General features: G+C 50.1%; 1 protein-coding gene across 3 annotated transcripts; it reads right to left on the bottom strand.

The window, feature by feature from the left end:
- Positions 1–10,788: 10,788 nt before the first annotated feature.
- Positions 10,789–26,090, bottom strand: aaas (achalasia, adrenocortical insufficiency, alacrimia). Of its 3 annotated transcripts, none has more exons than XM_063037471.1 (11): positions 25,933–26,090; positions 24,996–25,113; positions 21,825–21,952; positions 21,646–21,701; positions 21,203–21,294; positions 17,716–17,762; positions 15,092–15,190; positions 14,749–14,892; positions 14,180–14,300; positions 11,967–12,091; positions 10,789–11,159 (listed from the first exon to the last, which is right to left on the bottom strand). In XM_063037471.1, exons 2-11 carry the CDS (start codon positions 25,110–25,112, stop codon positions 11,036–11,038), a joined length of 1,053 nt encoding a protein of 350 aa, XP_062893541.1. In that variant the 5' UTR covers position 25,113; positions 25,933–26,090; the 3' UTR covers positions 10,789–11,035. The 3 variants fall into 3 exon arrangements, with proteins under 3 accessions (XP_062893541.1, XP_062893540.1, XP_062893539.1); XM_063037470.1 differs by lacking the exon at positions 25,933–26,090 and adding an exon at positions 25,770–25,881 and having other exon boundaries at positions 10,791–11,159; positions 24,996–25,141; XM_063037469.1 differs by having other exon boundaries at positions 10,797–11,159; positions 24,996–25,141; positions 25,933–26,086.
- Positions 26,091–27,380: the final 1,290 nt, after the last annotated feature.

The raw sequence follows: 27,380 nt of genomic DNA, 5'->3' as shown, positions 1-27,380 counted from the left end.
TCCCCTGTCATTAACCAGTCTCTCTGTGTACCTGTACCCTGAGCTCCCTCTGTTCTACAACACTCCCCTGTCATTAACCAGTCTCTCTGTGTACCTGTACCCTGAGCTCCCTCTGTTCTACAACACTCCCCTGTCATTAACCAGTCTCTCTGTGTACCTGTAAACCGAGCTCCCTCTGATCTACAACACTCCCGTCATTTACCAGTCTCTCTGTGTACCCGTACCCCGAGCTCCCTCTGTTCAACAACACTCCCCTGTCATTTACCAGTCTCTCTGTGTACCTATACCCCGAGCTCCCTCTGTTCTCCAACACTCCCCTGTCATTTACCAGTCTCTCTGTGTACCTGTACCCCGAGCTCCCTCTGTTCTACAACACCCCCCTGTCATTTACCGGTCTCTCTGTGTACCTGTACCCTGAACTCCCTCTGTTCTACAACACTCCCGTCATTTGCCAGTCTCTCAGTGTACCTGTACCCCGAGCTCCCTCTGTTCTACAACACTCCCCTGTCATTTACCGGTCTCTCTGTGTACCTGTACCCCGAGCTCCCTCTGTTCTACAACACTCCCCTGTCATTTACCGGTCTCTCTGTGTACCCGTACCCCGAGCTCCCTCTGTTCCACAACACTCCCCTGTCATTTACCAGTCTCTGTGTACCTGTACCCTGAGCTCCCTCTGTTCTACAACACTCCCCTGACATTTACCAGTCTCTCTGTGTACCCGTACCCTGAGCTCCCTCTGTTCTACAACACTCCCCTGTCATTTACCGGTCTCTCTGTACCTGTACCCTGAGTTCTACAACACTCCCCTGTCATTTACCAGTCTCTCTGTGTACCCGTACCCCGAGCTCCCTCTGTTCTACAACACTCCCCTGTCATTTACCAGTCTCTCTGTGTACCTGTACCCTGAGCTCCCTCTGTTCTACAACACTCCCCTGACATTTACCAGTCTCTCTGTGTACCCGTACCCTGAGCTCCCTCTGTTCTACAACACTCCCCTGTCATTTACCGGTCTCTCTGTACCTGTACCCTGAGTTCTACAACACTCCCCTGTCATTTACCAGTCTCTCTGTGTACCCGTACCCCGAGCTCCCTCTGTTCAACAACACTCCCGTCATTTATCAGTCTCTCTGTACCTGTACCCTGAGCCTCTGTTCTACAACACTCCCCCATCATTTTTAATCTCTATGTACCTGTACCCCGAGCTCCCTCTGTTCTACAACACTCCCGTCATTTACCAGTCTGTCTGTGTACCTGTACCCCGAGCTCCCTCTGTTCTACAACACTCCCATGTCATTTACCAGTCTCTCTGTGTACCTGTACCCCGAGCTCCCTCTGTTCTACAACACTCCCCCGTCATTTACCAGTCTCTCTGTGTACCTGTACCCCGAGCTCCCTCTGTTCTGCAACACTCCCCTGTCATTTACTGATCTCTCTGGGTACCTGTACCCCAAGCTCCCTCTGTTCTACGACACTCCCCTGTCATTTACTGGTCTCTGTGTACCTGTACCCCGAGCTCCCTCTGTTCTACAACACTCCCCCGTCATTTACCAGTCTCTCTGTGTACCTGTACCCTGAGCTCCCTCTGTTCTACAACACTCCCCCGTCATTTACCGGTCTCTCTGCGTACACGTACCCCGAGCTCCCTCTGTTCTACAACACTCCCCTGTCATTTACCAGTCTCTCTGTGCACCCGTACCCCGAACTCCCTCTGTTCTACAACACTCCCCTGTCATTTACCAGTCTGTCCGTGGACCTGTACCCCGAGCTCCCTCTGTTCTACAACACTCCCCTGTCATTTACCGGTCTCTCTGTGTACCTGTACCCCGAGCTCCCTCTGTTCTACAACACTCCCCTGTCATTTACCAGTCTCTCTGTGTACCTGTACCCCGAGCTCCCTCTGTTCTACAACACTCCCCTGTCATTTACCAGTCTCTCTGTGTACCTGTACCCGGAGCTCCCTCTGTTCCACAACACTCCCCTGTCATTTACCGGTCTCTCTGTGTACCTGTACCCCGAGCTCCCTCTGTTTTACAACACTCCCCTGTCATTTACCAGTCTCTCTGTGTACCTACACCCCAGGCTCCCTCTATTTACAACACTCCCCAGTCATTTACCAGTCTCTCTGCATACCTGTACTCCGAGGCCCCTCATTTCCACTCCAATCCCCCGACATTTACCAGTCTCTCTGTGTGTGGATCTCCAGCCCGAATTATCTCAATTCTACTCCAATCCCCTGACATTCATCCGTCTCTCAGTGTACCTGTACCCCGAGCTCCCTCTGTTCTACAACACTCCCCTGTCATTTACCAGTCTCTCTGTGTACCTGTACCCCGAGCTCCCTCTGTTCTACAACACTCCCCTGTCATTTACCAGTCTCTCTGTGTACCTGTACCCCGAGCTCCCTCTGTTCTACAACACTCCCCTGTCATTTACCAGTCTCTCTGTGTACCTGTACCCCGAGCTCCCTCTGTTCTACAACACTCCCCTGTCATTTACCGGTCTCTCTGTGTACCTGTACCCCGAGCTCCCTCTGTTTTACAACACTCCCCTGTCATTTACCGGTCTCTCTGTATACCTGTACCCCGAGCTCCCTCTGTTTTACAACACTCCCCTGTCATTTACCGGTCTCTCTGTTTACCTGTACCCCGAGCTCACTGTGTTCAACAACACTCCCCTGTCATTAACCAGTCTCTCTGTGTACCTGTACCCTGAGCTCCCTCTGTTCTACAACACTCCCGTCATTTACCAGTCTCTCTGTGTACCCGTACCCCGAGCTCCCTCTGTTCTACAACACTCCCCTGTCATTTACTGATCTCTCTGTGTACCTGTACCCTGAGCTCCCTCTGTTCTACAACACTCCCCTGTCATTTACTGATCTCTCTGTGTACCTGTACCCCGAGCTCCCTCTGTTCTACGACACTCCCCTGTCATTTACTGGTCTCTCTGTGTACCTGTACCCCGAGCTCCCTCTGTTCTACAACACTCCCCCGTCATTTACCAGTCTCTCTGTGTACCTGTACCCTGAGCTCCCTCTGTTTTACAACACTCCCCCGTCATTTACTGGTCTCTCTGCGTACACGTACCCCGAGCTCCCTCTGTTCTACAACACTCCCCTGTCATTTACCAGTCTCTCTGTGCACCCGTACCCCGAACTCCCTCTGTTCTACAACACTCCCCTGTCATTTACCAGTCTGTGTACCTGTACCCCGAGCTCCCTCTGTTCTACAACACTCCCCCGTCATTTACCAGTCTCTCTGTGTACCTGTACCCTGAGCTCCCTCTGTTTTACAACACTCCCCCGTCATTTACCGGTCTCTCTGCGTACACGTACCCCGAGCTCCCTCTGTTCTACAACACTCCCCTGTCATTTACCAGTCTCTCTGTGCACCCGTACCCCGAACTCCCTCTGTTCTACAACACTCCCCTGTCATTTACCAGTCTGTCCGTGCACATGTACCCCGAGCTCCCTCTGTTCTACAACACTCCCCTGTCATTTACTGGTCTCTCTGTGTACCTGTACCCCGAGCTCCCTCTGTTCTACAACACTCCCCTGTCATTTACCAGTCTCTCTGTGTACCTGTACCCCGAGCTCCCTCTGTTCTACAACACTCCCCTGTCATTTACCAGTCTCTCTGTGTACCTGTACCCCGAGCTCCCTCTGTTCTACAACACTCCCCTGTCATTTACCAGTCTCTGTGTACCTGTACCCCGAGCTCCCTCTGTTCTACAACACTCCCCTGTCATTTACCAGTCTCTGTGTGTACCTGTACCCCGAGCTCCCTCTGTTCTACAACACTCCCCTGTCATTTACCGGTCTCTCTGTGTACCTGTACCCCGAGCTCCCTCTGTTTTACAACACTCCCCTGTCATTTACCGGTCTCTCTGTGTACCTGTACCCCGAGCTCCCTCTGTTCTACCACACTCCCCTGTCATTTACCAGTCTCTCTGTGTACCAGTACCCCGAGCTCCCTCTGTTTTACAACACTCCCCTGTCATTTACCGGTCTGTTTACCTGTACCCCGAGCTCACTGTGTTCAACAACACTCCCCTGTCATTAACCAGTCTCTCTGTGTACCTGTACCCTGAGCTCCCTCTGTTCTACAACACTCCCCTGTCATTAACCAGTCTCTCTGTGTACCTGTACCCTGAGCTCCCTCTGTTCTACAACACTCCCCTGTCATTAACCAGTCTCTCTGTGTACCTGTAAACCGAGCTCCCTCTGATCTACAACACTCCCGTCATTTACCAGTCTCTCTGTGTACCCGTACCCCGAGCTCCCTCTGTTCAACAACACTCCCCTGTCATTTACCAGTCTCTCTGTGTACCTGTACCCCGAGCTCCCTCTGTTCTACCACACTCCCCTGTCATTTACCAGTCTCTCTGTGTACCAGTACCCCGAGCTCCCTCTGTTTTACAACACTCCCCTGTCATTTACCGGTCTGTTTACCTGTACCCCGAGCTCACTGTGTTCAACAACACTCCCCTGTCATTAACCAGTCTCTCTGTGTACCTGTACCCTGAGCTCCCTCTGTTCTACAACACTCCCCTGTCATTAACCAGTCTCTCTGTGTACCTGTACCCTGAGCTCCCTCTGTTCTACAACACTCCCCTGTCATTAACCAGTCTCTCTGTGTACCTGTAAACCGAGCTCCCTCTGATCTACAACACTCCCGTCATTTACCAGTCTCTCTGTGTACCCGTACCCCGAGCTCCCTCTGTTCAACAACACTCCCCTGTCATTTACCAGTCTCTCTGTGTACCTGTACCCCGAGCTCCCTCTGTTCTACAACACTCCCCTGTCATTTACCAGTCTCTCTGTGTACCTGTACCCCGAGCTCCCTCTGTTCTACAACACCCCCCTGTCATTTACCGGTCTCTCTGTGTACCTGTACCCCGAGCTCCCTCTGTTCTACAACACTCCCCTGTCATTTACTGATCTCTCTGTGTACCTGTACCCTGAGCTCCCTCTGTTCTACAACACTCCCCTGTCATTTACCAGTCTCTCTGTGTACCTGTACCCCGAGCTCCCTCTGTTCTACAACACCCCCGTCATTTACCAGTCTCTCTGTGTACCTGTACCCCGAGCTCCCTCTGTTCTACAACACCCCCCTGTCATTTACCGGTCTCTCTGTGTACCTGTACCCCGAGCTCCCTCTGTTCTACAACACTCCCCTGTCATTTACTGATCTCTCTGTGTACCTGTACCCTGAGCTCCCTCTGTTCTACAACACTCCCCTGTCATTTACCAGTCTCTCTGTGTATCTGTACCCCGAGCTCCCTCTGTTCTACAACACTCTCCTGTCATTTACCGGTCTCTCTGTGTACCCGTGCCCCGAGCTCCCTCTGTTTTACAACACTCCCCTGTCATTTACCGGTCTCTCTGTGTACCTGTACCCCGAGCTCCCTCTGTTCTACAACACTCCCCTGTCATTTCCCAGTCTCTCTGTGTACCCGTACCCTGAGCTCCCTCAGTTCTACAACACTCCCCCATCATTTTTAATCTCTGTGTACCTGTACCCCGAGCTCCCTCTGTTCTACAACACTCCCGTCATTTACCAGTCTGTCTGTGTACCTGTACCCCGAGCTCCCTCTGTTCTACAACACTCCCGTCTCATTTACTGATCTCTCTGTGTACCTGTACCCTGAGCGCCCTCTGTTCTACAACACTCCCCCGTCATTTACCGGTCTCTCTGTGTACCTGTACCCCGAGCTCCCTCTGTTCTACAACACTCCCGTCATTTACCAGTCTGTCTGTGTACCTGTACCCCGAGCTCCCTCTGTTCTACAACACTCCCATGTCATTTACCAATCTCTCTGTGTACCTGTACCCCGAGCTCCCTCTGTTCTACAACACTCCCCCGTCATTTACCAGTCTCTCTGTGTACCTGTACCCCGAGCTCCCTCTGTTCTACAACACTCCCCCGTCATTTACCAGTCTCTCTGTGTACCTGTACCCTGAGCTCCCTCTGTTTCTCAACACTCCCCCGTCATTTACCGGTCTCTCTGCGTACACGTACCCCGAGCTCCCTCTGTTCTACAACACTCCCCTGTCATTTACCAGTCTCTCTGTGCACCCGTACCCCGAACTCCCTCTGTTCTACAACACTCCCCTGTCATTTACCAGTCTGTCCGTGCACATGTACCCCGAGCTCCCTCTGTTCTACAACACTCCCCTGTCATTTACCGGTCTCTCTGTGTACCTGTACCCCGAGCTCCCTCTGTTCTACAACACTCCCCTGTCATTTACCAGTCTCTCTGTGTACCGGTACCCCGAGCTCCCTCTGTTCTACAACACTCCCCTGTCATTTACCAGTCTCTCTGTGTACCTGTACCCGGAGCTCCCTCTGTTCCACAACACTCCCCTGTCATTTACCGGTCTCTCTGTGTACCTGTACCCTGAGCTCCCTCTGTTTTACAACACTCCCCTGTCATTTACCAGTCTCTCTGTGTACCTACACCCCAGGCTCCCTCTATTTACAACACTCCCCAGTCATTTACCAGTCTCTCTGCATACCTGCACTCCGAGGCCCCTCATTTCCACTCCAATCCCCCGACATTTACCAGTCTCTCTGTGTTTGGATCTCCAGCCCGAATTATCTCAATTCTACTCCAATCCCCTGACATTCATCCGTCTCTCAGTGTACCTGTACCCCGAGCTCCCTCTGTTCTACAACACTTCCCTGTCATTTACCAGTCTCTCTGTGTACCTGTACCCCGAGCTCCCTCTGTTCTACAACACTCCCCTGTCATTTACCAGTCTCTCTGTGTACCTGTACCCCGAGCTCCCTCTGTTCTACAACACTCCCCTGTCATTTACCAGTCTCTCTGTGTACCTGTACCCCGAGCTCCCTCTGTTCTACAACACTCCCCTGTCATTTACCGGTCTCTCTGTGTACCTGTACCCCGAGCTCCCTCTGTTTTACAACACTCCCCTGTCATTTACCGGTCTCTCTGTATACCTGTACCCCGAGCTCCCTCTGTTTTACAACACTCCCCTGTCATTTACCGGTCTCTCTGTTTACCTGTACCCCGAGCTCACTGTGTTCAACAACACTCCCCTGTCATTAACCAGTCTCTCTGTGTACCTGTACCCCGAGCTCCCTCTGATCTACAACACTCCCGTCATTTACCAGTCTCTCTGTGTACCCGTACCCCGAGCTCCCTCTGTTCCACAACACCCCCGTCATTTACCGGTCTCTCTGTGTACCTGTACCCCGAGCTCCCTCTGTTCTACAACACTCCCCTGTCATTTACTGATCTCTCTGTGTACCTGTACCCTGAGCTCCCTCTGTTCTACAACACTCCCCTGTCATTTACTGATCTCTCTGTGTACCTGTACCCCGAGCTCCCTCTGTTCTACGACACTCCCCTGTCATTTACTGGTCTCTCTGTGTACCTGTACCCCGAGCTCCCTCTGTTCTACAACACTCTCCCGTCATTTACCAGTCTCTCTGTGTACCTGTACCCCTGAGCTCCCTCTGTTCCACAACACTCCCCCGTCATTTACCGGTCTCTCTGTGTACCTGTACCCCGAGCTCCCTCTGTTCTACAACACTCCCCTGTCATTTACCGGTCTCTCTGTGTACCTGTACCCCGAGCTCCCTCTGTTCTACAACACTCCCCTGTCATTTACTGATCTCTCTGTGTACCTGTACCCCGAGCTCCCTCTGTTCTACAACACTCCCCCGTCATTTACCAGTCTCTCTGTGTACCTGTACCCCGAGCTCCCTCTGTTCTACAACACTCCCCCGTCATTTACCAGTCTCTGTGTACCTGTACCCTGAGCTCCCTCTGTTTTACAACACTCCCCCGTCATTTACTGGTCTCTCTGCGTACACGTACCCCGAGCTCCCTCTGTTCTACAACACTCCCCTGTCATTTACCAGTCTCTCTGTGCACCCGTACCCCGAACTCCCTCTGTTCTACAACACTCCCCTGTCATTTACCAGTCTGTCCGTGCACATGTACCCCGAGCTCCCTCTGTTCTACAACACTCCCCTGTCATTTACTGGTCTCTCTGTGTACCTGTACCCCGAGCTCCCTCTGTTCTACAACACTCCCCTGTCATTTACCAGTCTCTCTGTGTACCTGTACCCCGAGCTCCCTCTGTTCTACAACACTCCCGTCATTTACCAGTCTCTCTGTGTACCTGTACCCCGAGCTCCCTCTGTTCTACAACACTCCCCTGTCATTTACCAGTCTCTGTGTACCTGTACCCCGAGCTCCCTCTGTTCTACAACACTCCCCTGTCATTTACCAGTCTCTGTGTGTACCTGTACCCCGAGCTCCCTCTGTTCTACAACACTCCCCTGTCATTTACCGGTCTCTCTGTGTACCTGTACCCCGAGCTCCCTCTGTTCTACAACACTCCCCTGTCATTTACTGATCTCTCTGTGTACCTGTACCCTGAGCTCCCTCTGTTCTACAACACTCCCCTGTCATTTACCAGTCTCTCTGTGTACCTGTACCCCGAGCTCCCTCTGTTCTACAACACCCCCGTCATTTACCAGTCTCTCTGTGTACCTGTACCCCGAGCTCCCTCTGTTCTACAACACCCCCCTGTCATTTACCGGTCTCTCTGTGTACCTGTACCCCGAGCTCCCTCTGTTCTACAACACTCCCCTGTCATTTACTGATCTCTCTGTGTACCTGTACCCTGAGCTCCCTCTGTTCTACAACACTCCCCTGTCATTTACCAGTCTCTCTGTGTACCTGTACCCCGAGCTCCCTCTGTTCTACAACACTCCCCTGTCATTTACCGGTCTCTCTGTGTACCCGTGCCCCGAGCTCCCTCTGTTTTACAACACTCCCCTGTCATTTACCGGTCTCTCTGTGTACCTGTACCCCGAGCTCCCTCTGTTCTACAACACTCCCCTGTCATTTACCAGTCTCTCTGTGTACCCGTACCCTGAGCTCCCTCTGTTCTACAACACTCCCCCATCATTTTTAATCTCTATGTACCTGTACCCCGAGCTCCCTCTGTTCTACAACACTCCCGTCATTTACCAGTCTGTCTGTGTACCTGTACCCCGAGCTCCCTCTGTTCTACAACACTCCCGTCTCATTTACTGATCTCTCTGTGTACCTGTGCCCTGAGCGCCCTCTGTTCTACAACACTCCCCCGTCATTTACCGGTCTCTCTGTACCTGTACCCCGAGCTCCCTCTGTTCAACAACACTCCCGTCATTTATCAGTCTCTCTGTACCTGTACCCTAGGCCTCTGTTCTACAACACTCCCCCATCATTTTTAATCTCTATGTACCTGTACCCCGAGCTCCCTCTGTTCTACAACACTCCCGTCATTTACCAGTCTGTCTGTGTACCTGTACCCCGAGCTCCCTCTGTTCTACAACACTCCCCTGTCATTTACCAGTCTCTCTGTGTACCTGTACCCCGAGCTCCCTCTGTTCAACAACACTCCCGTCATTTATCAGTCTCTCTGTACCTGTACCCTAGGCCTCTGTTCTACAACACTCCCCCATCATTTTTAATCTCTATGTACCTGTACCCCGAGCTCCCTCTGTTCTACAACACTCCCGTCATTTACCAGTCTGTCTGTGTACCTGTACCCCGAGCTCCCTCTGTTCTACAACACTCCCCTGTCATTTACCAGTCTCTCTGTGTACCTGTACCCCGAGCTCCCTCTGTTCTACAACACTCCCCTGTCATTTACCAGTCTCTCTGTGTACCTGTACCCCGAGCTCCCTCTGTTCTACAACACTCCCCTGTCATTTACCAGTCTCTCTGTGTACCTGTACCCCGAGCTCCCTCTGTTCTGCAACACTCCCCTGTCATTTACCAGTCTCTCTGTGTACCTGTACCCCAAGCTCCCTCTGTTCTACGACACTCCCCTGTCATTTACTGGTCTCTGTGTACCTGTACCCCGAGCTCCCTCTGTTCTACAACACTCCCCCGTCATTTACCAGTCTCTCTGTGTACCTGTACCCTGAGCTCCCTCTGTTTTACAACACTCCCCCGTCATTTACCGGTCTCTCTGTGTATCTGTACCCCGAGCTCCCTCTGTTCTACAACACTCCCCTGTCATTTACCAGTCTCTCTGTACCTGTACCCCGAGCTCCCTCTGTTCTACAACACTCCCCTGTCATTTACCGGTCTCTGTGTGTACCTGTACCCCGAGCTCCCTCTGTTCTACAACACTCCCCTGTCATTTACCAGTCTCTCTGTGCACCTGTACCCCGAGCTCCCTCTGTTCTACAACACTCCCCTGTCATTTACCAGTCTCTCTGTGTACCTGTACCCCGAGCTCCCTCTGTTCTACAACACTCCCCTGTCATTTACCGGTCTCTCTGTACCTGTACCCTGAGTTCTACAACACTCCCCTGTCATTTACCAGTCTCTCTGTGTACCCGTACCCCGAGCTCCCTCTGTTCTACAACACTCCCCTGTCATTTACCAGTCTCTGTGTACCTGTACCCCGAGCTCCCTCTGTTCTACAACACTCCCGTCATTTACCAGTCTGTCTGTGTACCTGCACCGAACTCCGTGTTCTACAACACTCCCCTGACATTTACCGGTCTCTCTGTGTACCTGTACCCTGAGCTCCCTCTGTTCTTCAACACTCCCCCGTCATTTACCAGTCTCTCTGTGTACCTGTACCCCGAGCTCCCTCTGTTCTACAACACTCCCCTGTCATTTACCGGTCTCTCTGTGTACCTGTACCCTGAGCTCCCTCTGTTCAGCAGCACTCTGCAGGACCTTGCTGTTCACTTTAATAGTATTGTCCTTGTTGTCATCAGGCACGGATAATTTTACTCACCTCAGCTCTGGACTTATTTCACATTCTCTGGACTCACTTTCAAGGACTCTACACCTTATTCTGAGGATTTATTCCTTACTGTCTAAATTTTTTTGTATTAATTTGCAGAACTTGTTGGGTCTTTTACATATTGGTTGTCGGTCTTTGAGTCTATTGTTTCTTTACATTTACTGTGAATGCCCACAAGAAAATTAATCTCAGAGTTGTATATGATGACACCTATGTACTTTGCTGATCAATTTACTTTGAACCATTTTGTCACCCAGATCTCCCCCTCTGTCGATCCTGCCCTGTCACCCGAACTGGTTTGCTGTTACATACCTGACACCTGCCCTTCAGTGTGGGCCATCGGTCACAGGTCCACGTCCGAGTCTCCCACACCCTGAAGGAAAGAGAGAGGGGAGATAATGAGGGTCCAGGAGCAACAACAGTCTTGGTGCAAAGGGCTTCTCACTAATTCACACCGGATCCTGTAACCAATTCTTGCCTTGTGATTCCACAAGTACCAATTATACACCAGTTTCCATGATGTGTCCACAACTCTCTGTGGTCAATTCCTATATCTGTGACCTGAGATTTGTGGACACAGCTCAGCACATCACAGAAACCAGCCTCCCCTCCACGGACTGGCTACACTTCTCACTGTCTCAGTAAAACAGCCAGAATCATCAAATACCCCACCCACACTGGACATTCCCTCTTCTCTTCCCTCCCATCTGGCTTAAGGATGGTTTCAACCCTGCTGTTATCAGAGCATTGAATCATCTGCTGGTACAAGATAAACTCTCAATCTACCTCATTTCTGATCTTGCATTTTACATTTAATCAGTAGTGCACTTTCTCTGTAACTGTGACACTTTATTCTGCATTCTGTTATTATTTTACCTTGTTCTACCTCAATACACTGTGTAATGATCTGATCTGTGTGAACAGCTTTACACTGTATCTTATATCATTCTAAACCTTTCCTATCCACGTACCTGTCCAGGTGCCTTTTAAATGTTGTTCATGTACCTCTGGAAGCTCAGTCCATATACAGACCACCCTCTGGTATAGAAGTTGCCTATCCATTTCCTTTTAAATCACACCCCTCTCACCTCAAACCTGGACCCTCTGGTTCTTGATTCCTCAACCCCGGGACCTTACCCTCGTCACCCCTCTCACCCATTCCTCCCCCACAGACACCCACCTGAAAACAGCAGCGGGGGTGGCAGCCAGGATCCTGCTGCTGTCGGGGGACCAGGCCAGGAAGGTGACACCCCCTCCTCCAACCCGCTGCAGGGGGACACAGCTTTCTATGGCAACATCCCACACCTGGTGGAGAGAGAAAGAGGGAAAGGGAAGGGCGGGAAGGATGGATGATAGGGAAAGGGGATGGGTTGGGCAGAGGGAAAGGGTCACTGCATGTACAGCCCCTCACAGCCTCCAGTACACCCCAAACCTGTTCTCGACATCCTCTCCCAACCGATCCCCACCTACTCAGACCCCCCAAATCTTGACACCACCCCTCGAACATTTCTGCCTAAACCCCCTCCCTTGCCACATTTCACCCCCATTCCACACTTCTACCTCTCCTTCCCAACACCCCACCCCTACCCTTCAAACCTACCACGCACACACACGCCCTTCCCCCCCCATGCCTCTGTGCACTGCCCCAAAACCTCCCTCTCCCCACACTAACTCCATCCCCACCACAGACCATGAAGCAGCACAGGAAGAGTTTCAGCTGTCTGTCTGAATCCATCTTAATTTCAAGGAGAGGGGCAGTTGTTTATGGAAGGGGAAAGAAAAATCACAGGGAGATGATTGATGTTTACAGGGGTCACCAGGAGAGAAAAATATCAGAATCAGGTGTATTAGCACTGACATACAGTATGTCAAACTTGCACAGCGCAAGACATAAAAATTACTATAAGTTACAATCTAAAAAAATAAGGATAGGAGAAAAGAAAGCAGGAAAGAAAGAAAGATGAAAGAAAAGCTTAGCTTTATTTTTCTCATACGCACTAAAACATACAGTGAAATGCATCACTGTGTCAACAATCAACAGTCTGAGGATTGTGCCAGGGCAGCCCACAAGTGTCATCACAAGTCCAGCGCCACAACTCACATAGCATACCCACAACCCACTTTGGAATTTGAGAGGACACCATAGCACCTGGGGATAACCATGAGGTCACAGGGAGAACGTACAAACTCTTTATAAACAGCGGTGGGAATTGAACCCCGTTCAGTGATCAACTGGTGCTGTAAAGTGTCAGGGTTGAATTCCCGCCAGAAAGAAAGAAAAAAAAAGGATATATAGACAGATATTTCAAACAAGCCAAGTTTGTCCAAGCTCTCGTTAAAGCTCATGCTTTCTAATCCAGGCAGTGTCCTGGTGAACCTCTTCTGCACCCTCATAACAACCTTTTCCTCAATATCAACAAAAGAGCTGGTCATTGACTTCGTTGAAGGGAGATTGTGTATATGCTCCTGTCTACACCAACAGTGTTGAGGTTGAAAGCTTCAAATTTCTAGGAGTGAACATCACCAATAAACTGCACACAAACACCAAGGGCAAAAAAGCTGATCAAGGCCTCTACTTTCTCAGGAGTCTATAGTTCTGCATGCCCCTCTCAACCCTCACCAATTTTGTTAAAATTTAAAATTGAAAGCTTCCTATGCGGCTACATCGCAGCTGGGCACGGCCACCATTCTACACTTGACTACCGTTGTGGGCACAGCTCAGCACATCACAGAAACCAGTCTCCCCTCCATGGACTCTGCCTACACTTCTCACTGTCTCAGTGAAGCTGCCTCCATCATCACCCCACCCATTCTCTCTCCTTTTCTATCTGCCAGAAAAACAAAAGCCTGAAAGCACATACCACCAGGCACCAGGAGAGGGACAGATTCTACCCCACTGTTCAAGACCATAATAAAACAGCCCCTAGTACACCAAGTTGGAATTTTGACCTCACAATCTACATCATTATGATCTTGCACCTTATTGTCTACCTACAACACACTTTCTCTGTAACTGTGACACTTTATTCTGCATTCTGTTATTGTTTTACCTCAATGCACTGTGTAATGATCTGATCGGTATGAACAGTGTGCAAGACAAGCTTTTCACAGTATCTCAGTGCATGTGACAATAATAAACCAATTCCAACTTAGGATAAGGGAGAGGGGGACAATTTTTTTTTCCCCCACACAGAGGGCAGTGAGTATATGGAACAAGATGCCAGAGTATATGGTTGAGCCATGTACAATAGTACTGTTAAGATACAGTTGCAGACGGAGGGGAGAAGGAAGAATGTGGGATGGGGGGTAAGAACAGGGGGTTGGGTAAGAAGGGCCATCATGAAGTGGATAAGCCAAAAGGCCTGTGTCCATGCTGTGTTGTTCTGAACTTACCAACATGGAGGTGTCCAAGGGTGAAGCGGTGACCAATAGGTCTCCCCGTGGGCACCAGGCTATGGAAGTAACAGGGCTGTGTCCGGGATGGGTGAGAACCTGGGCACAACCTGATGAGGGTCTGAGAGAGGGAAAAGGAAGATTACTTTTGGACTAGAACATCCCCCACCACCAACTTGGGGGCTGCGGTTAGTAAATCTTGCCCCTCAGGTCTCTATTAAATCTCCCCCCTCTCAACTTAAACTGTAACACTTTGTTCTGCATTCTGTTATTATTTTACCTTGTTCTACCTCAATATATTGATGTAGTGAAATGATCTGTGTTGATGGCATGCAGCACAAAGTTTTCACCGTACTTCAGTATATGTGATAATAATAAGCCAATTTACCACTCTGCCTCTCCCTCCTTGCTGCCGATCCCTGCTGAACTCCTTCCCCCTCTCCCTCTTTGTCACTCCACCCACTCTCCTCACCTCCCTCCTCCCCCTTCCCTACAAGCCATGCCTTCTTCCTGTCTGTGGCCTCTGTAGTTACTGAGGATCCCAGTGAGGAGATGTGTTCCCCCGTTACCTGGTAGAGAGGGAGTTGGGGTCCACGTTCCACACCAGCACACCGCTGTCACAGCCGGCAGCCAGGACCGAGGCACAGAGAGGCTTCCAGGACACACACGCCACACTCCTCTGCAGCCGGTGTTTGAGCGTGGGCACTGTGTCACTGCAAGAGAGAGCTTAGCGTCATCAAGGGGACAAGGGAGAGAGGGGGGAGGATAGAGATCAGTACCACAGTGGGACGGGCCCCACCACCCCCGGCTCTACAGTCAGATGTGCCCCACCCACTCCTCCCACATCAGACTGTACCCTCAAGTGAGTGGGAGGGAAGGGAGGGGGGAGGAGAAGAGGCAATATCTTCCTACCTGCCGGCCCTATAGATGCGTATGGAGTCGTCAAGAAGTGCGAGGGCGCATTTGTTAGTGTGGGGGTGCCAGGCGAAGGCACGGAGACAACCCTCCTTCCTGGGAACACGGAAAGAGAGAGTGAGTGGCAGCCATTAGAGAATGGGAGGGTGGGGGGGGGGGAGATAGAAACACCTCCTCTTGTCTGTCAGAACAGGGCTGATCCTTCCCCATCCCACAGGCCATTCAGCTCTTCCAGTCCACTCCCTATTCTAAACCACCATGCTATTTCATCCATCTGCACCTATCCTGCATCAGATCTGCGGCACTGGGAGCAGAATAAGGCCATTCAGCCCATTGCGTCTGCTCTCCCATTCAAATAAAGTTGATTTTTTTTTTCTTACTCTCAATCCCCTTCTCTCTGTCATCCTTAACCCCCTCATCAATCAGAAGCCCACCCAGCTCTGCCTTCAACATACCCAATGACTCGGCCTGCACTGCCCTCTGTGGCAATGAATTCCAGATTCACCACCCTCTGACTGATCCTCGTCCTTGCCCCAGTTCCAAAGAGATGGCGCACAATTCTCAGGTCATGCCCTCCGATCCTGGACTCTTCCATTGATGGAGATGTTCTCTCTATACCCATTCTCCAGGCCTTTCAACATCCAGGTTTCAATGAGATCCCACCTCACTATCCTTTCTCCCCAATTCTTCTGACCTCAATTGGGCACAGGCCTGGAGACGTGAAACATTGCTCATACAAAAAGCTTTTCTTCCTGGGATTGTTCTAGTGAGCCTCCTATGGACTCTCTCCAGGGACTGTTGCACTTTATTATGCATTCTGATTGTGGATTTCAGGACATTGGGAAAAACACACACCAGTCCTCACTGAGGGGTCAGCAGTGGAAAGGGTGAGCAGTTTCAATTTCCTGGGCTCCAGTATCTCAGAGGATCTATCCTGGGCACAACACATTGATGTAATTTCAAAGAAGGCACTCTAGCAGGTATATATCATCAGGAGTTTAAGGAGACTTGGTACGTCACCAAGGATTTCTACAGCTATACGGTTCTGACTGGTTGCATCACCATCTGGTACGGAGGCACCACTGCACAGGATCAGAAAAGCTGCAGAAAGTTGTAAACTCAGCCAGCTCCATCATGGGCACTAGCCTCCTAGCATTGAGGTAATCTTCAAAAGGCAATGCCTCAAGGCACCATCCATCCCACCACCCAGGACATGCCCTCTTCTCATTACTACCATCAGGGATGAGGTACAGGAGCCTGAAGACACACACTCAATGATTCAGAAACAGCTTCTTCACCTCCACTAGATTTCTGAGTAGCTCACGAACCCATGAACACTAAATTGCTATTTCACTTTCACACAATTTATCTATTTCATTTTAAGTGAGATTTACTGTAATTCTATGCGTTGTAGCCACAAAACAGGACATACAGTATGTCAGTGATAATAAACCTGATTCTGATTACGAAAACTCCCAGGGTTACCGCAGGCACTTCCTCAAAGCAGGTGAGAGGTCAAGTCAGATGGACTAACAAATCAGGCGGGCCAGGCACCGGGGACACCAGATGCTGGAATCCAGAGTAACACACAGAGTGCTGGAGTAAGTCAGCATAGAAACAGGACCTGCAACCTAACTCATCCCTGCCGAACAAGGTGTCTACCTGTGCTAATTCCATTTACCCACATCCCTTCAAACGTTTCCGATCCACGTACCTGTTCAATTGCTTTTTAGACATTGTTAATGTATCTGCCTTTATCACTATGAGGGAAGGAATTTCAGTGAACAGTAGGGCACTGAGGAGTGTTGTAGCACAGAAGGAGCTCAGGGTACAGGTACGCAGGGGGACTGGTAAATGACAGGGGAATGTTGTAGAACAGAAGTCCCCCGAAGTGTTGTCACAGGTGAACAGGATAGCGAAGGCGGCATTTAGTTCGGTGACCTTCATCAGTCAGAATAATGGGTACAGGAGTTGGGATGTTACATTGCAGTTGTAATGTATAAGATGTTGATCAAGCTGAACTTGGAGTAGCGTGTACTGATTTGGTCATGCTGATAGGAAAGATGCCATTAAGCTGGAAAGAGTGCAGAGATTTATGAATATTTGCTAAGACTCAATGGATTCAATCATGGTGAGGGATTAGGGAGGTCAGAACTTTATTCTTGGAACGTAGGAGACTGAGGGTTGACCTTAGCAAGGTGTACAAATCCAGGTTGCCACAGACAGGGTGAATGCGCAGTTTTTTTTTCCTCCAAGGGTTGGGGTATCATGAACTACAGGGCACAGGTTTAAGGAGTGAGTGGAGAGATTTAATAGGAAATTGAGGGGCAATTTTTCCACCCAGAGGAAGTGGTTGAGGCAGGTACATTAACAAACTCTGAAAGGAAATGGACAGATAGATGGTAGAAAAATGGACATGAGACAAATGCAGGCAAATGGGACTGGCTTGGGTGAGGATCAGGATCAGTATCAGTATCAGTATGGACGAGTTCGGCCAAAGGGCCCATTTCTGTGCTGTATGACTTCGTGACTCCACCCATTTTATAAGTGATCCCTACAATTTCCCGATCATCCCAGAGACCACACCCCACATTCTCCCCCATGTGGTTGAATGGACTCACCAATCAGTGACCTGTGTGAACTGTGCAAGAAGTTCCTCGGTGCTCAGCTGTGGAACAACAGAGGCTTAAGGGGTTCTGTCCAGAACAGCTGACCCAGAGTGACTCTTCCCCAACCCCTGACCCCAAGGTATCTGAAATACCTGACCCCTCCCCAACCCCTGATCCCATAGTGTCTAGAATATCTGACCCAGAGTGACTCCTCCCCAACCCCTGACGCCAAGGTATCTGAAATACCTGACACCTCCCCAACCCCTGACTCCAAGGTATCTGAAATACCTGACCCCTACCCAACCCCTGATCCCATAGTGTCTAGAATATCTGACCCAGAGTGACTCCTCCCAAACCCCTGATCCCATAGTGTCTACAATATCTGACCCAGAGTGACTCCTCCCCAACCCCTGACCCCAAGGTATCTGAAATACCTGACCCCTCCCCAACCCCTGATCCCATAGTGTCTAGAATATCTGACCCAGAGTGACTCCTCCCCAACCCCTGACCCCAAGGTATCTGAAATGCCTGAACCCCTCCCCAACCCCTGATCCCATAGTGTCTAGAATATCTGACCCAGAGTGACTCCTCCCCAAACCCTGACCCCAAGGTATCTGAAATACCTGACCCCTCCCCTACCCGATCCCATAGTCTCTAGAATATCTGACCCAGAGTGACTCCTCCCCAACCCCTGACCCCAAGGTATCTGAAATACCTGACCCCTCCCCAACCCCTGATCCCATAGTGTCCAGAACAGCTGACCCAGAGTGACTCCTCCCCAACCCCTGACCCCAAGGTATCTGAAATACCTGACCCCTCCCCAACCCCTGATCCCATAGTGTCTAGAATATCTGACCCAGAGTGACTCCTCCCCAAACCCTGACCCCAAGGTATCTGAAATACCTGACCCCTCCCCAACCCCTGATCCCATAGTGTCTAGAATATCTGACCCAGAGTGACTCCTCCCCAAACCCTGACTCCAAGGTATCTGAAATACCTGACCCCTCCCCAACCCCTGATCCCATAGTGTCTAGAATATCTGACCCAGAGTGACTCCTCCCCAACCCCTGATCCCATAGTGTCTAGAATATCTGACCCAGAGTGACTCCTCCCCAACCCCTGACCCCAAGGTATCTGAAATACCTGACCCCTCCCCTACCCCTGATCCCATAGTCTCTAGAATATCTGACCCAGAGTGACTCCTGCCCAACCCCGACCCCAAGGTATCTGAAATACCTGACCCCTCCCCAACCCCTGATCCCATAGTCTCTAGAATATCTGACCCAGAGTGACTCCTGCCCAACCCCGACCCCAAGGTATCTGAAATACCTGACCCATCCCCAACCCCTGACCCCAAAGTATCTGAAATACCTGACCCCTCCCAAACCCCTGATCCCATAGTGTCTAGAATATCTGACCCAGAGTGACTCCTCCCCAACCCCTGACCCCAAGGTATCTGAAATACCTGACCCCTCCCCAACCCCTGACCCCAAGGTATCTGAAATATCTGACCCCTCCCCTACCCCTGATCCCATAGTCTCTAGAATATCTGACCCAGAGTGACTCCTGCCCAACCCCTGACCCCAAGGTATCTGAAATACCTGACCCCTCCCCAACCCCTGATCCCATAGTGTCTAGAATATCTGACCCAGAGTGACTCCTGCCCAACCCCTGACCCCAAGGTATCTGAAATACCTGACCCCTCCCCAACCCCTGACCCCAAGGTATCTGAAATACCTGACCCCTCCCCAACCCGACTCCAAGGTATCTGAAATACCTGACCCCTCCCCAACCCCTGACTCCAAGGTATCTGAAATACCTGACCCCTCCCCAACCCCTGACCCCAAAGTATCTGAAATACCTGACCCCTTCCCAACCCCTGATCCCATAGTGTCTAGAATATCTGACCCAGAGTGACTCCTGCCCAACCCCTGACCCCAAGGTATCTGAAATACCTGACCCCTCCCCAACCCCTGACCCCAAGGTATCTGAAATACCTGACCCCTCCCCAACCCCTGACCCCAAGGTATCTGAAATACCTGACCCCTCCCCAACCCCTGACCCCAAGGTATCTGAAATACCTGACCCCTCCCCAACCCCTGACTCCAAGGTATCTGAAATACCTGACCCCTCCCCAACCCCTGATCCCATAGTGTCTAGAATATCTGACCCAGAGTGACTCCTCCCCAACCCCTGACCCCAAGGTATCTGAAATACCTGACCCCTCCCCAACCCCTGACCCCAAGGTATCTGAAATACCTGACCCCTCCCCAACCCGATCCCATAGTGTCTCGAATATCTGACCCAGAGTGACTCCTGCCCAACCCCTGACCCCAAGGTATCTGAAATACTTGACTCCTCCCCAACCCCTGACCCCAAGGTATCTGAAATACCTGACCCCTCCCCAACCCCTGACTCCAAGGTATCTGAAATACCTGACCCCTCCCCAACCCCTGACTCCAAGGTATCTGTAATACCTGACCCCTCCCCAACCCCTGATCCCATAGTGTCTAGAATATCTGATCCAGAGTGACTCCTCCCCAACCCCTGACCCCAAGGTATCTGAAATACCTGACCCCTCCCCAACCCCTGACCCCAAGGTATCTGAAATACCTGACCCCTCCCCAACCCGATCCCATAGTGTCTCGAATATCTGACCCAGAGTGACTCCTCCCCAACCCAACCCCAGTCCCCGCACTGTCCAGAGATTAACCTCATGCCCGACCCCACTGACCAGTCACACAAAACCACATTCTCTATATCTGACCTACTAAACTGTACCCCCGACTCAAATGATCCTACCTAATTTCAATGACCCTTCCCACCAACCGCACTGACCTCTCTCCAACCCCTTTCCCAAAACCCACTTACCCTCCCGCCAAACCCCTAAGCAGCCCCCTTCACCCCCTGAAAATATTCTCTCTAATTTTTTTTTTTAAAACAGCTGCATGGACCAACCATTGCTCTGAGCAGGAAATTAATTAATTATTTTTTTAAATATAAACACAGGCTGAAAACTGTACCGTACTTTAAACCTTATTTCGCAGGGGTGGGAGGAAGTGAGCTACCAACTTTCATTCTTGTTTATTGTTACAATTTCTAACAGCGTTGTAGCTTGAAACGCCGACAATTTTAATTTGCTGAAACTCTAAAATGTTTTGAAGTAAAGGTTGCATACGCTTATTATTTAGAAATTCATGGACTATATCCACTAACAAATAATTACAGAGATCTCACAATTATATTAACATAGATTTTAAAATTCTATTACCATGCTTTTAAAATTAACATTACACAAAAGAAAATTCCAGCCACAGGGCAACAAAGGCTATGTGCACGGGATCATTTCAGTTACTGCGCGGCTGTGCACCTGCACAGATCAAAGGGAACAGTGCCCACTGAACCCTCCCCCAATCCACTGACCCCTACCCCTAACACACTGACCCCCCCCACCCTTTGCAAGCTATAGACCTCCCCGACTGCTGACCCCAGTACCTACCCTGAGGTGGGGAGACAGCGACCCGTAGAGCGATGATACCCAGTGGCAGAGGGTCAGAGCAAACGCAGACACCGTCCTCAGCACGTGCGGCACTGCAGGTAGATAAGCACAGGGCAGTTAGCAGCAGCTCCACCGGCTGGGGTGTGGTGGTCGTGCGACCCCTGGTATACCAGGAACATTGCCCAGGGGGAAGCAGGAGAGGCGTGGGGTGGGGGGGGAAGAGGGGAAGATGTAGAGGGAGAAGAAGCAGTGAGTGACGAGACAGTGACTGAGAGCGAGTGATGGGGAGGCAAGGAGGGGGCACTACAGCAAGGAGAGAGGGATAATGAAGAGGAAGTACCACGGGAGGGGCAGTGAAGGGTGAGGAGGAAGCACTATGATGGAAGGTGGGAGGACCTACAGCTTTCTGTTCCCTTTGCCCTCTCCTCAATCAGCTCCAGTACCTTCATCAGCAGATCTGTTCACCTCCTCCAGAAGTTCATAGATTCCAGAATCATGCCTGCAAGACACACATATACACAGAGTCAGATCAGCAGAGTGCACACCTTGAAGCTTCCTGCAACTCCCACAATCAAGAAGGGCTCCAGCCTTGCAGTGCCCCCACCCCCTCCAAACCTCTCACCAGGCATTGGCGCTGCGTTTCCACACCGGCTCGCTGTGGGAGAGGAATGCTGCCTTGGCACTGTGCTCAGACCGGCCGTGAGGTTTCAGGCACTCCCTATGGATGGTCACTGGGGCAAATCCAAGAACCTGGGCAACAAAGAGGAATCAGAGTTTCAATCTGTGTGTGGAGGGAGCTTCACTGTCTGACCGCAGGAGTGTGTGGTGGGATGATGTGGAGGAGCCTCTGAGTGAAGAAGTTCCCCCTCAGGTTCCCCTTAAATATTTCACCTTTTACCCTTAACCCATAACCTCTAGTTCTAGTCTCACCCAACCTCAGTAAAAAGAAAAACCCACATGCATTTACCCTACTTTTATCCCTCACAATTTTGTGCACCTCTATCAAATCTTCCTTCCATTCTCCTATGCTCTAGAAAATAAAGTTCAAACTTATCCAACCTTTCACTATAACTCGGGTCCTCAAGTCCCAGAAACATCCCTGTAAATTTTCTCTGTACTCTTTCAATCTTATTGATATCTTCCCTGTAGATAAGTGACCAGAACTGCACACAATATTCCAAATTTGGCCTCACCAACATCTGAAAACAACTTCAACATAACATTGCAACTCAATACGCTGAATTATGAAGGCCAATGTTCTTAAAGCTCTCTTTATGATCCTATCGACCCATGACACCACTTTCACGGGATTATGGATCTGTATACCTAGGTCCCTCTGCTCCACAACTCTCCTCAGTGCCCTGCCTTGGTTTGTTCTCCCAATCTTGAGGTTATCCACAAAATTGCTGATCCAGTTTACATTGTCATCTCTATGAATTATCTGGATGACAAACAACAACAGACCCATCACCGATCCCTGTGGCACCCCACTAGTCACAGGGCTCCAGTCAGAGAGGCAACCATCTACTACCACTCTCTGGCTTCTCCCACAAAGCCAATGTCTGATCCAATTTACTACCTCATCCCTAATGCCAAGCGATTGATTGAATGATTGCACAAAGGAGTCATGGAGAGAGCGATCCCTGTGGAAAGTAGAAAGGGGGAGGGGAAGAGAAGTAAAGATGTGTTTGGTGGTAGGACCCCATTGAAGATGGCAGAAATTGAATAACGTGCTGGATGTGGAGGGTCATGGACTGGTAGGATAAAAGGAATTCTATCCCTGTTAATGCAATGCGAAGACGGAGTGAGGGTGGATGTCCAGAAAATGGAGGAAATGCAGGTGAGGGCAGCATCAACAGTGGAGGAAGGAAAACCCTGTACTTTGAAGGACATCTCTGATGTTCTGGAAGGGAAAGCACCACCATGAGAAAAGGAGACAAAGGAACTGAGAAAAAGGAATGTCATTTTTACAAGAGACAGGGTGGGAAGAGCCATAGATTTATAAAAGTTGTCAGTAGGCAGTTTGCGTCAGAGATGGATACAGAGTGATCGAGAAAGGTGTGAGAAGTGAACCAAATGAATTTAAGGGCTAGGTGGAAGTTGGAGGCAAAGTTGATAAAATAGATGAGCTCAGCATGGGTGCATGAAGCAGTCAATGTAATGCAGAAGATGGAATTCATGAACACAGCATGGGACAATGTCCACTGCCTTTCCTTTACCAACTTTCCTGGTAACCTCCTCAAAAACTTCCATAAGATTAGTTAGACACAACCTCCCAAGAACAAAGCCATGCTGATTCTACCATATCAGACCCTGTCTATCGAAATATTTGTACATCCAGTCCCTCAGAATATCTTCTAACAACGTACCCACTATTGACATCAGGCTCACCGGCTTATAGTTTCCTGCATATTCTTAAGAGTCATTCTTGAACAACGGAACAACATTAGCCTTTATCAGTTCGACATTCAGTATAAAAGTTGTATAAAACTCCAGGTGGGTCATACTTGGGGTATTGTGTGCAGTTCTGATCACCCTATTACAGGAAATAGGACATCACCTGTTCCAACTCCTTCCTTCTGGGAGGCGCTTTAGATCACTGTATGCCAGGACAAATAGGTAAAAGAACAGTTTCTTTCCGTATGCCATCAGTCTTATGAACACTTGAATTTCAGTCTATTATAAACCAAGTCCACCTGTACATACACAGGTATACCTCATTGTATATAGTTCACGATTATTTGCACTATTGTTTTGTTTGCTTTTTGATTCTGTACAGCGAGAGCTCAGGGAAACCAGCATCAAATTCCCTGTATGTGTCCACATACTTGGCGATAATAAAGGATTCCGATTCTGATTAGGAGTTTGATGCTATTTGGTCTGTTACCAAAGACACTTACAAACCTCTGTTGCGGTACGGTGGAGACCATTCTGACTGGTTGCATCACCACCTGATGTGGAGGCTCCAATGCCAAGGATCACAAGACACTGCAGAACAGTCCATGAACGCCAACTCACTATTCCTCTTTTGCACTATTTATTTTTTGTAATTTATAGTATTTTTAGTGTTTTGCACTAAACTGTTGTCATCAAACAACAATTCACCACGTATGTCAGTGATAATAAACTGGATACTGAAGGATTTGGAGAGAGTGCAGAGACATTCACCAGGATGAGATCGTATCAGCTTTCAGGACAGGTTGGAGAAACGGGTCGTTTTCTCTGGTGTGTCAGAGGCCGAGGGGAGATCTGATAGCGGTTTATAAAATTAGCAGAAGCATAGACAGTCATAAACTGTTTCCCAGGATTGAAAAGTCTAATACCAGAGGGTGTACATTGAAGATGAGAGGGGTTAATTTCAGAGGAAATGTGCAGGGCAAGTTTTTATTTTACACAGAGTGATGTGTGCCTGGAATGTGCTGCTGACAGGGGAGATGGTATAGACAGATATGATAGAGGTGTTTATTTGCTCCTCCCTCATCACCAACAGATACTCCCTCTCTCTCCATCCCCCACCTTCCACTCATCCTCTGTACTCATTTTCCCACCAACACCTCCATCCACCCCTCCTTCCCTTCCTATACCTCTCTGACAATAATAGGTGTCTTAAGAGGCTGTTAGACAGGCACATGGATGTGCAGGGAGTGGAGGGATATGGACATTGTGGAGGTCAAAGGGATCAGTTTAATTCAGTACAGACACTATGGTCCCTCCACCCCCTCTCATGCACTCACTCCCTGTATCTTGTTCCCAATTCCAGGACCATCTTCCTCTCCATGCATCTGTGCCTTACCTGAGTGTGGAAGTTGTGTAAGTCTTCGTCAGACTGTGTGCCGGTGACCAACTCGTTGTTGAGCTCATACAGAGTGACACCACAGGTAGGTGGAGGGAAGAGGGCAAGGGAGATCATCCTGCGAACGGCCGTCCAAGTGTGGGAAGCTGAAGTGAGTGGAAAAGCAGGGAACTGATGGAACTTCCCAACCTCCCTCCTCTGCTCTCCACCTCCCACAACACCTTCCCCTCCCTGTATTCCCCTACAAGCTTCCCCTCCATGCACTCCCCCCTCCCCACCCAAAAACCCTCCCTCTACTCCCCACTCCCCACCCACCTTCCCCTCCCTCTGCTCTCCCCTCCCCACCCACCTTCCCCTCCCTCTGCTCTCCCCTCCCCACCCACCTTCCCCTCCCTCTGCTCTCCCCCTCCCCACCCACCTTCCCCTCTCTGCTCTCCCCCTCCCCACCCACCTTCCCCTCCCTCTACTCTCCCCCTCCCCACCCACCTTCCCCTCCCTCTGCCCTCCCCCTCCCCACGTCTCCCAACTATCCTCCCTTTCTCTACTCACTATCCTTCCCTCCTCACTTTCTCTCCATAACTCCAGCTATCCATCGCTCACTCCACCTCCATCTTTGTCTGATCTCATTATCCCTCCCTCACTGCAGCTCACTCCTTCCTTCCCTCATTCTTCACACAAAGTCCTACCCCAGCCCAGCGTCCTTTCTTCTCTCTCTCACTGTACTTCCTGCCCGCCCTTGCTTTCAACCACCACCTGTCTCCATCGCTTCCATACCTCTTCAACTTATGATTTCCCCATCCATTCTCTCCACTCCTATAATTCCGTCCCTTCACACCACACGCATCTTCACTTCCTCCTTCTCGACACCAGCCATCTTCCCCTTTCCTCCTCCACCGTCTCTCTCTCTCCCCCACTTCCCATTTGCCCTTCCCCTCACCTTTCCTTTTTTCTGACCAGTTTCTTTTTCTTTTCTTGCCTCCACACCTCCGTTCCCGCTTCAGGCCTCAAACGTCCGTCACCCTCTGCTTCAAAGACAAACCTCCGGCAGCGCAAATATCCAATCAGCAGGTTAATTCTCCAGCAGCCAGCCAATCACAGACACGTCTGCTCCTACGTTCCCCAACGATCCAACAAATGCCCAAGCGATCTTGGCAACACCCAGCCAAAAGACCGGAAAATTACATCCAATCAAAATGAGCAAAATAAAGGACTACGTTGCGTCAGGGACTCAACGAATCAAAATTCAGCAAAGAAGTGAAGGGACCAGTTGGGAACAACTTACGGAACGGGTAGTCCAATCAGCGGAGGGAAACTGCTTGACTGGCAGGTCAGCACAGATCGGGCGGAAAACGACAAATCGTCACGAGACGTATGGTGCCGGCTGTTAGTCAACGTTCTCTCGTCATTGACCACTTTCTCTGCGTTTGGGTACCCGGAGCTTCCTCAGTTCGACAAAAACCTCCCGTGATTTTCGTGTCTCTCTGAGTAACTGTACGCCGAGCTCCCTCAGTTCGTCAATTCTCTCCCGTCATTTACCGGTCTTCTCCCCGAAATTACCTCAAACCTACTCCAATCCACTGACATTCACAGGTCACTCTGTGTGGATCTCTACCCCGAATTGTCTCTGTTCTACTCCAATCCCTTGACAATTACCGGTCTTTCTGTGTGCATCTCTACCCCAAATTACCTCAGTTTTACTCCAATCCCCTGACATTTACCAGTCGCTGTCTGTACATGCACCTTGAATTCCCTCAATTCTACTCCAATCCCATGGCATTTCCCATTCTCTGTGTACCTGTACCCCAAATTCCCTCAATTCTACTCCAATCCCCTGACATTTACCGGTATCTCGGTGTGGACCTATATGCCGAATTCCCTCAATTCTACTCCAATCCCCTGATATTTTCCGATCAGTCTGTGTACCTGTGCCCCGAATTCCCTCAATTCTACTCCAATCCCCGGAGATTTACCGGTCTGTATCTGTACATGTACCCTGAATTCCCTCGATTCTACTCCAATCCTCTGGCCTTTACCGTTCCCTGTGTACCTGTACCCCGGATTCCCTCAATTCTACTCCAATACCCTGAGATTTACCAGTCTGTATCTGTACGTGTACGCTGAATTCCCTCGATTCTACTCCAATCCTCTGGCATTTACCATTATCCGTATACCTGTGCCCCAAATTCCCTCAATTCTACTCCAATCCCCTGACATTCACCGGTCTCTCTGTGTACCTGTGCCCCAAATTCCCTCAATTCTACTCCACTCCCCTGACATTTACCAGTCACTCTTTGTGGACCTATATGCAGAATTCCCTCAATTCTACTCCAGACCCCTGACATTTACCGTTCTCTGTGTAGCTGTATCCTGAAATTCTTCAAACCT

This window comes from Mobula hypostoma, chromosome X1, assembly GCF_963921235.1.
Source record: "Mobula hypostoma chromosome X1, sMobHyp1.1, whole genome shotgun sequence".
Lineage (NCBI taxonomy): Eukaryota > Metazoa > Chordata > Chondrichthyes > Myliobatiformes > Myliobatidae > Mobula > Mobula hypostoma.
The sequence above is the reverse complement of the archived record's forward strand: the minus strand, read 5'-3'. Positions and strand labels throughout refer to the sequence as shown.

Coding starts and splice junctions, on each gene's coding strand:
- aaas (XM_063037471.1), bottom strand. CDS start 25,112: ATGATCTCCCTTGCCCTCTTCCCTCCACCTACCTGTGGTGTCACTCTG. Junction 21,295..21,645: donor GAACAGATCTGCTGATGAAG/GTACTGGAGCTG, acceptor ATCTACCTGCAG/TGCCGCACGTGCTGAGGACG. Junction 12,092..14,179: donor CCTTGGACACCTCCATGTTG/GTAAGTTCAGAA, acceptor TCTCTCCACCAG/GTGTGGGATGTTGCCATAGA.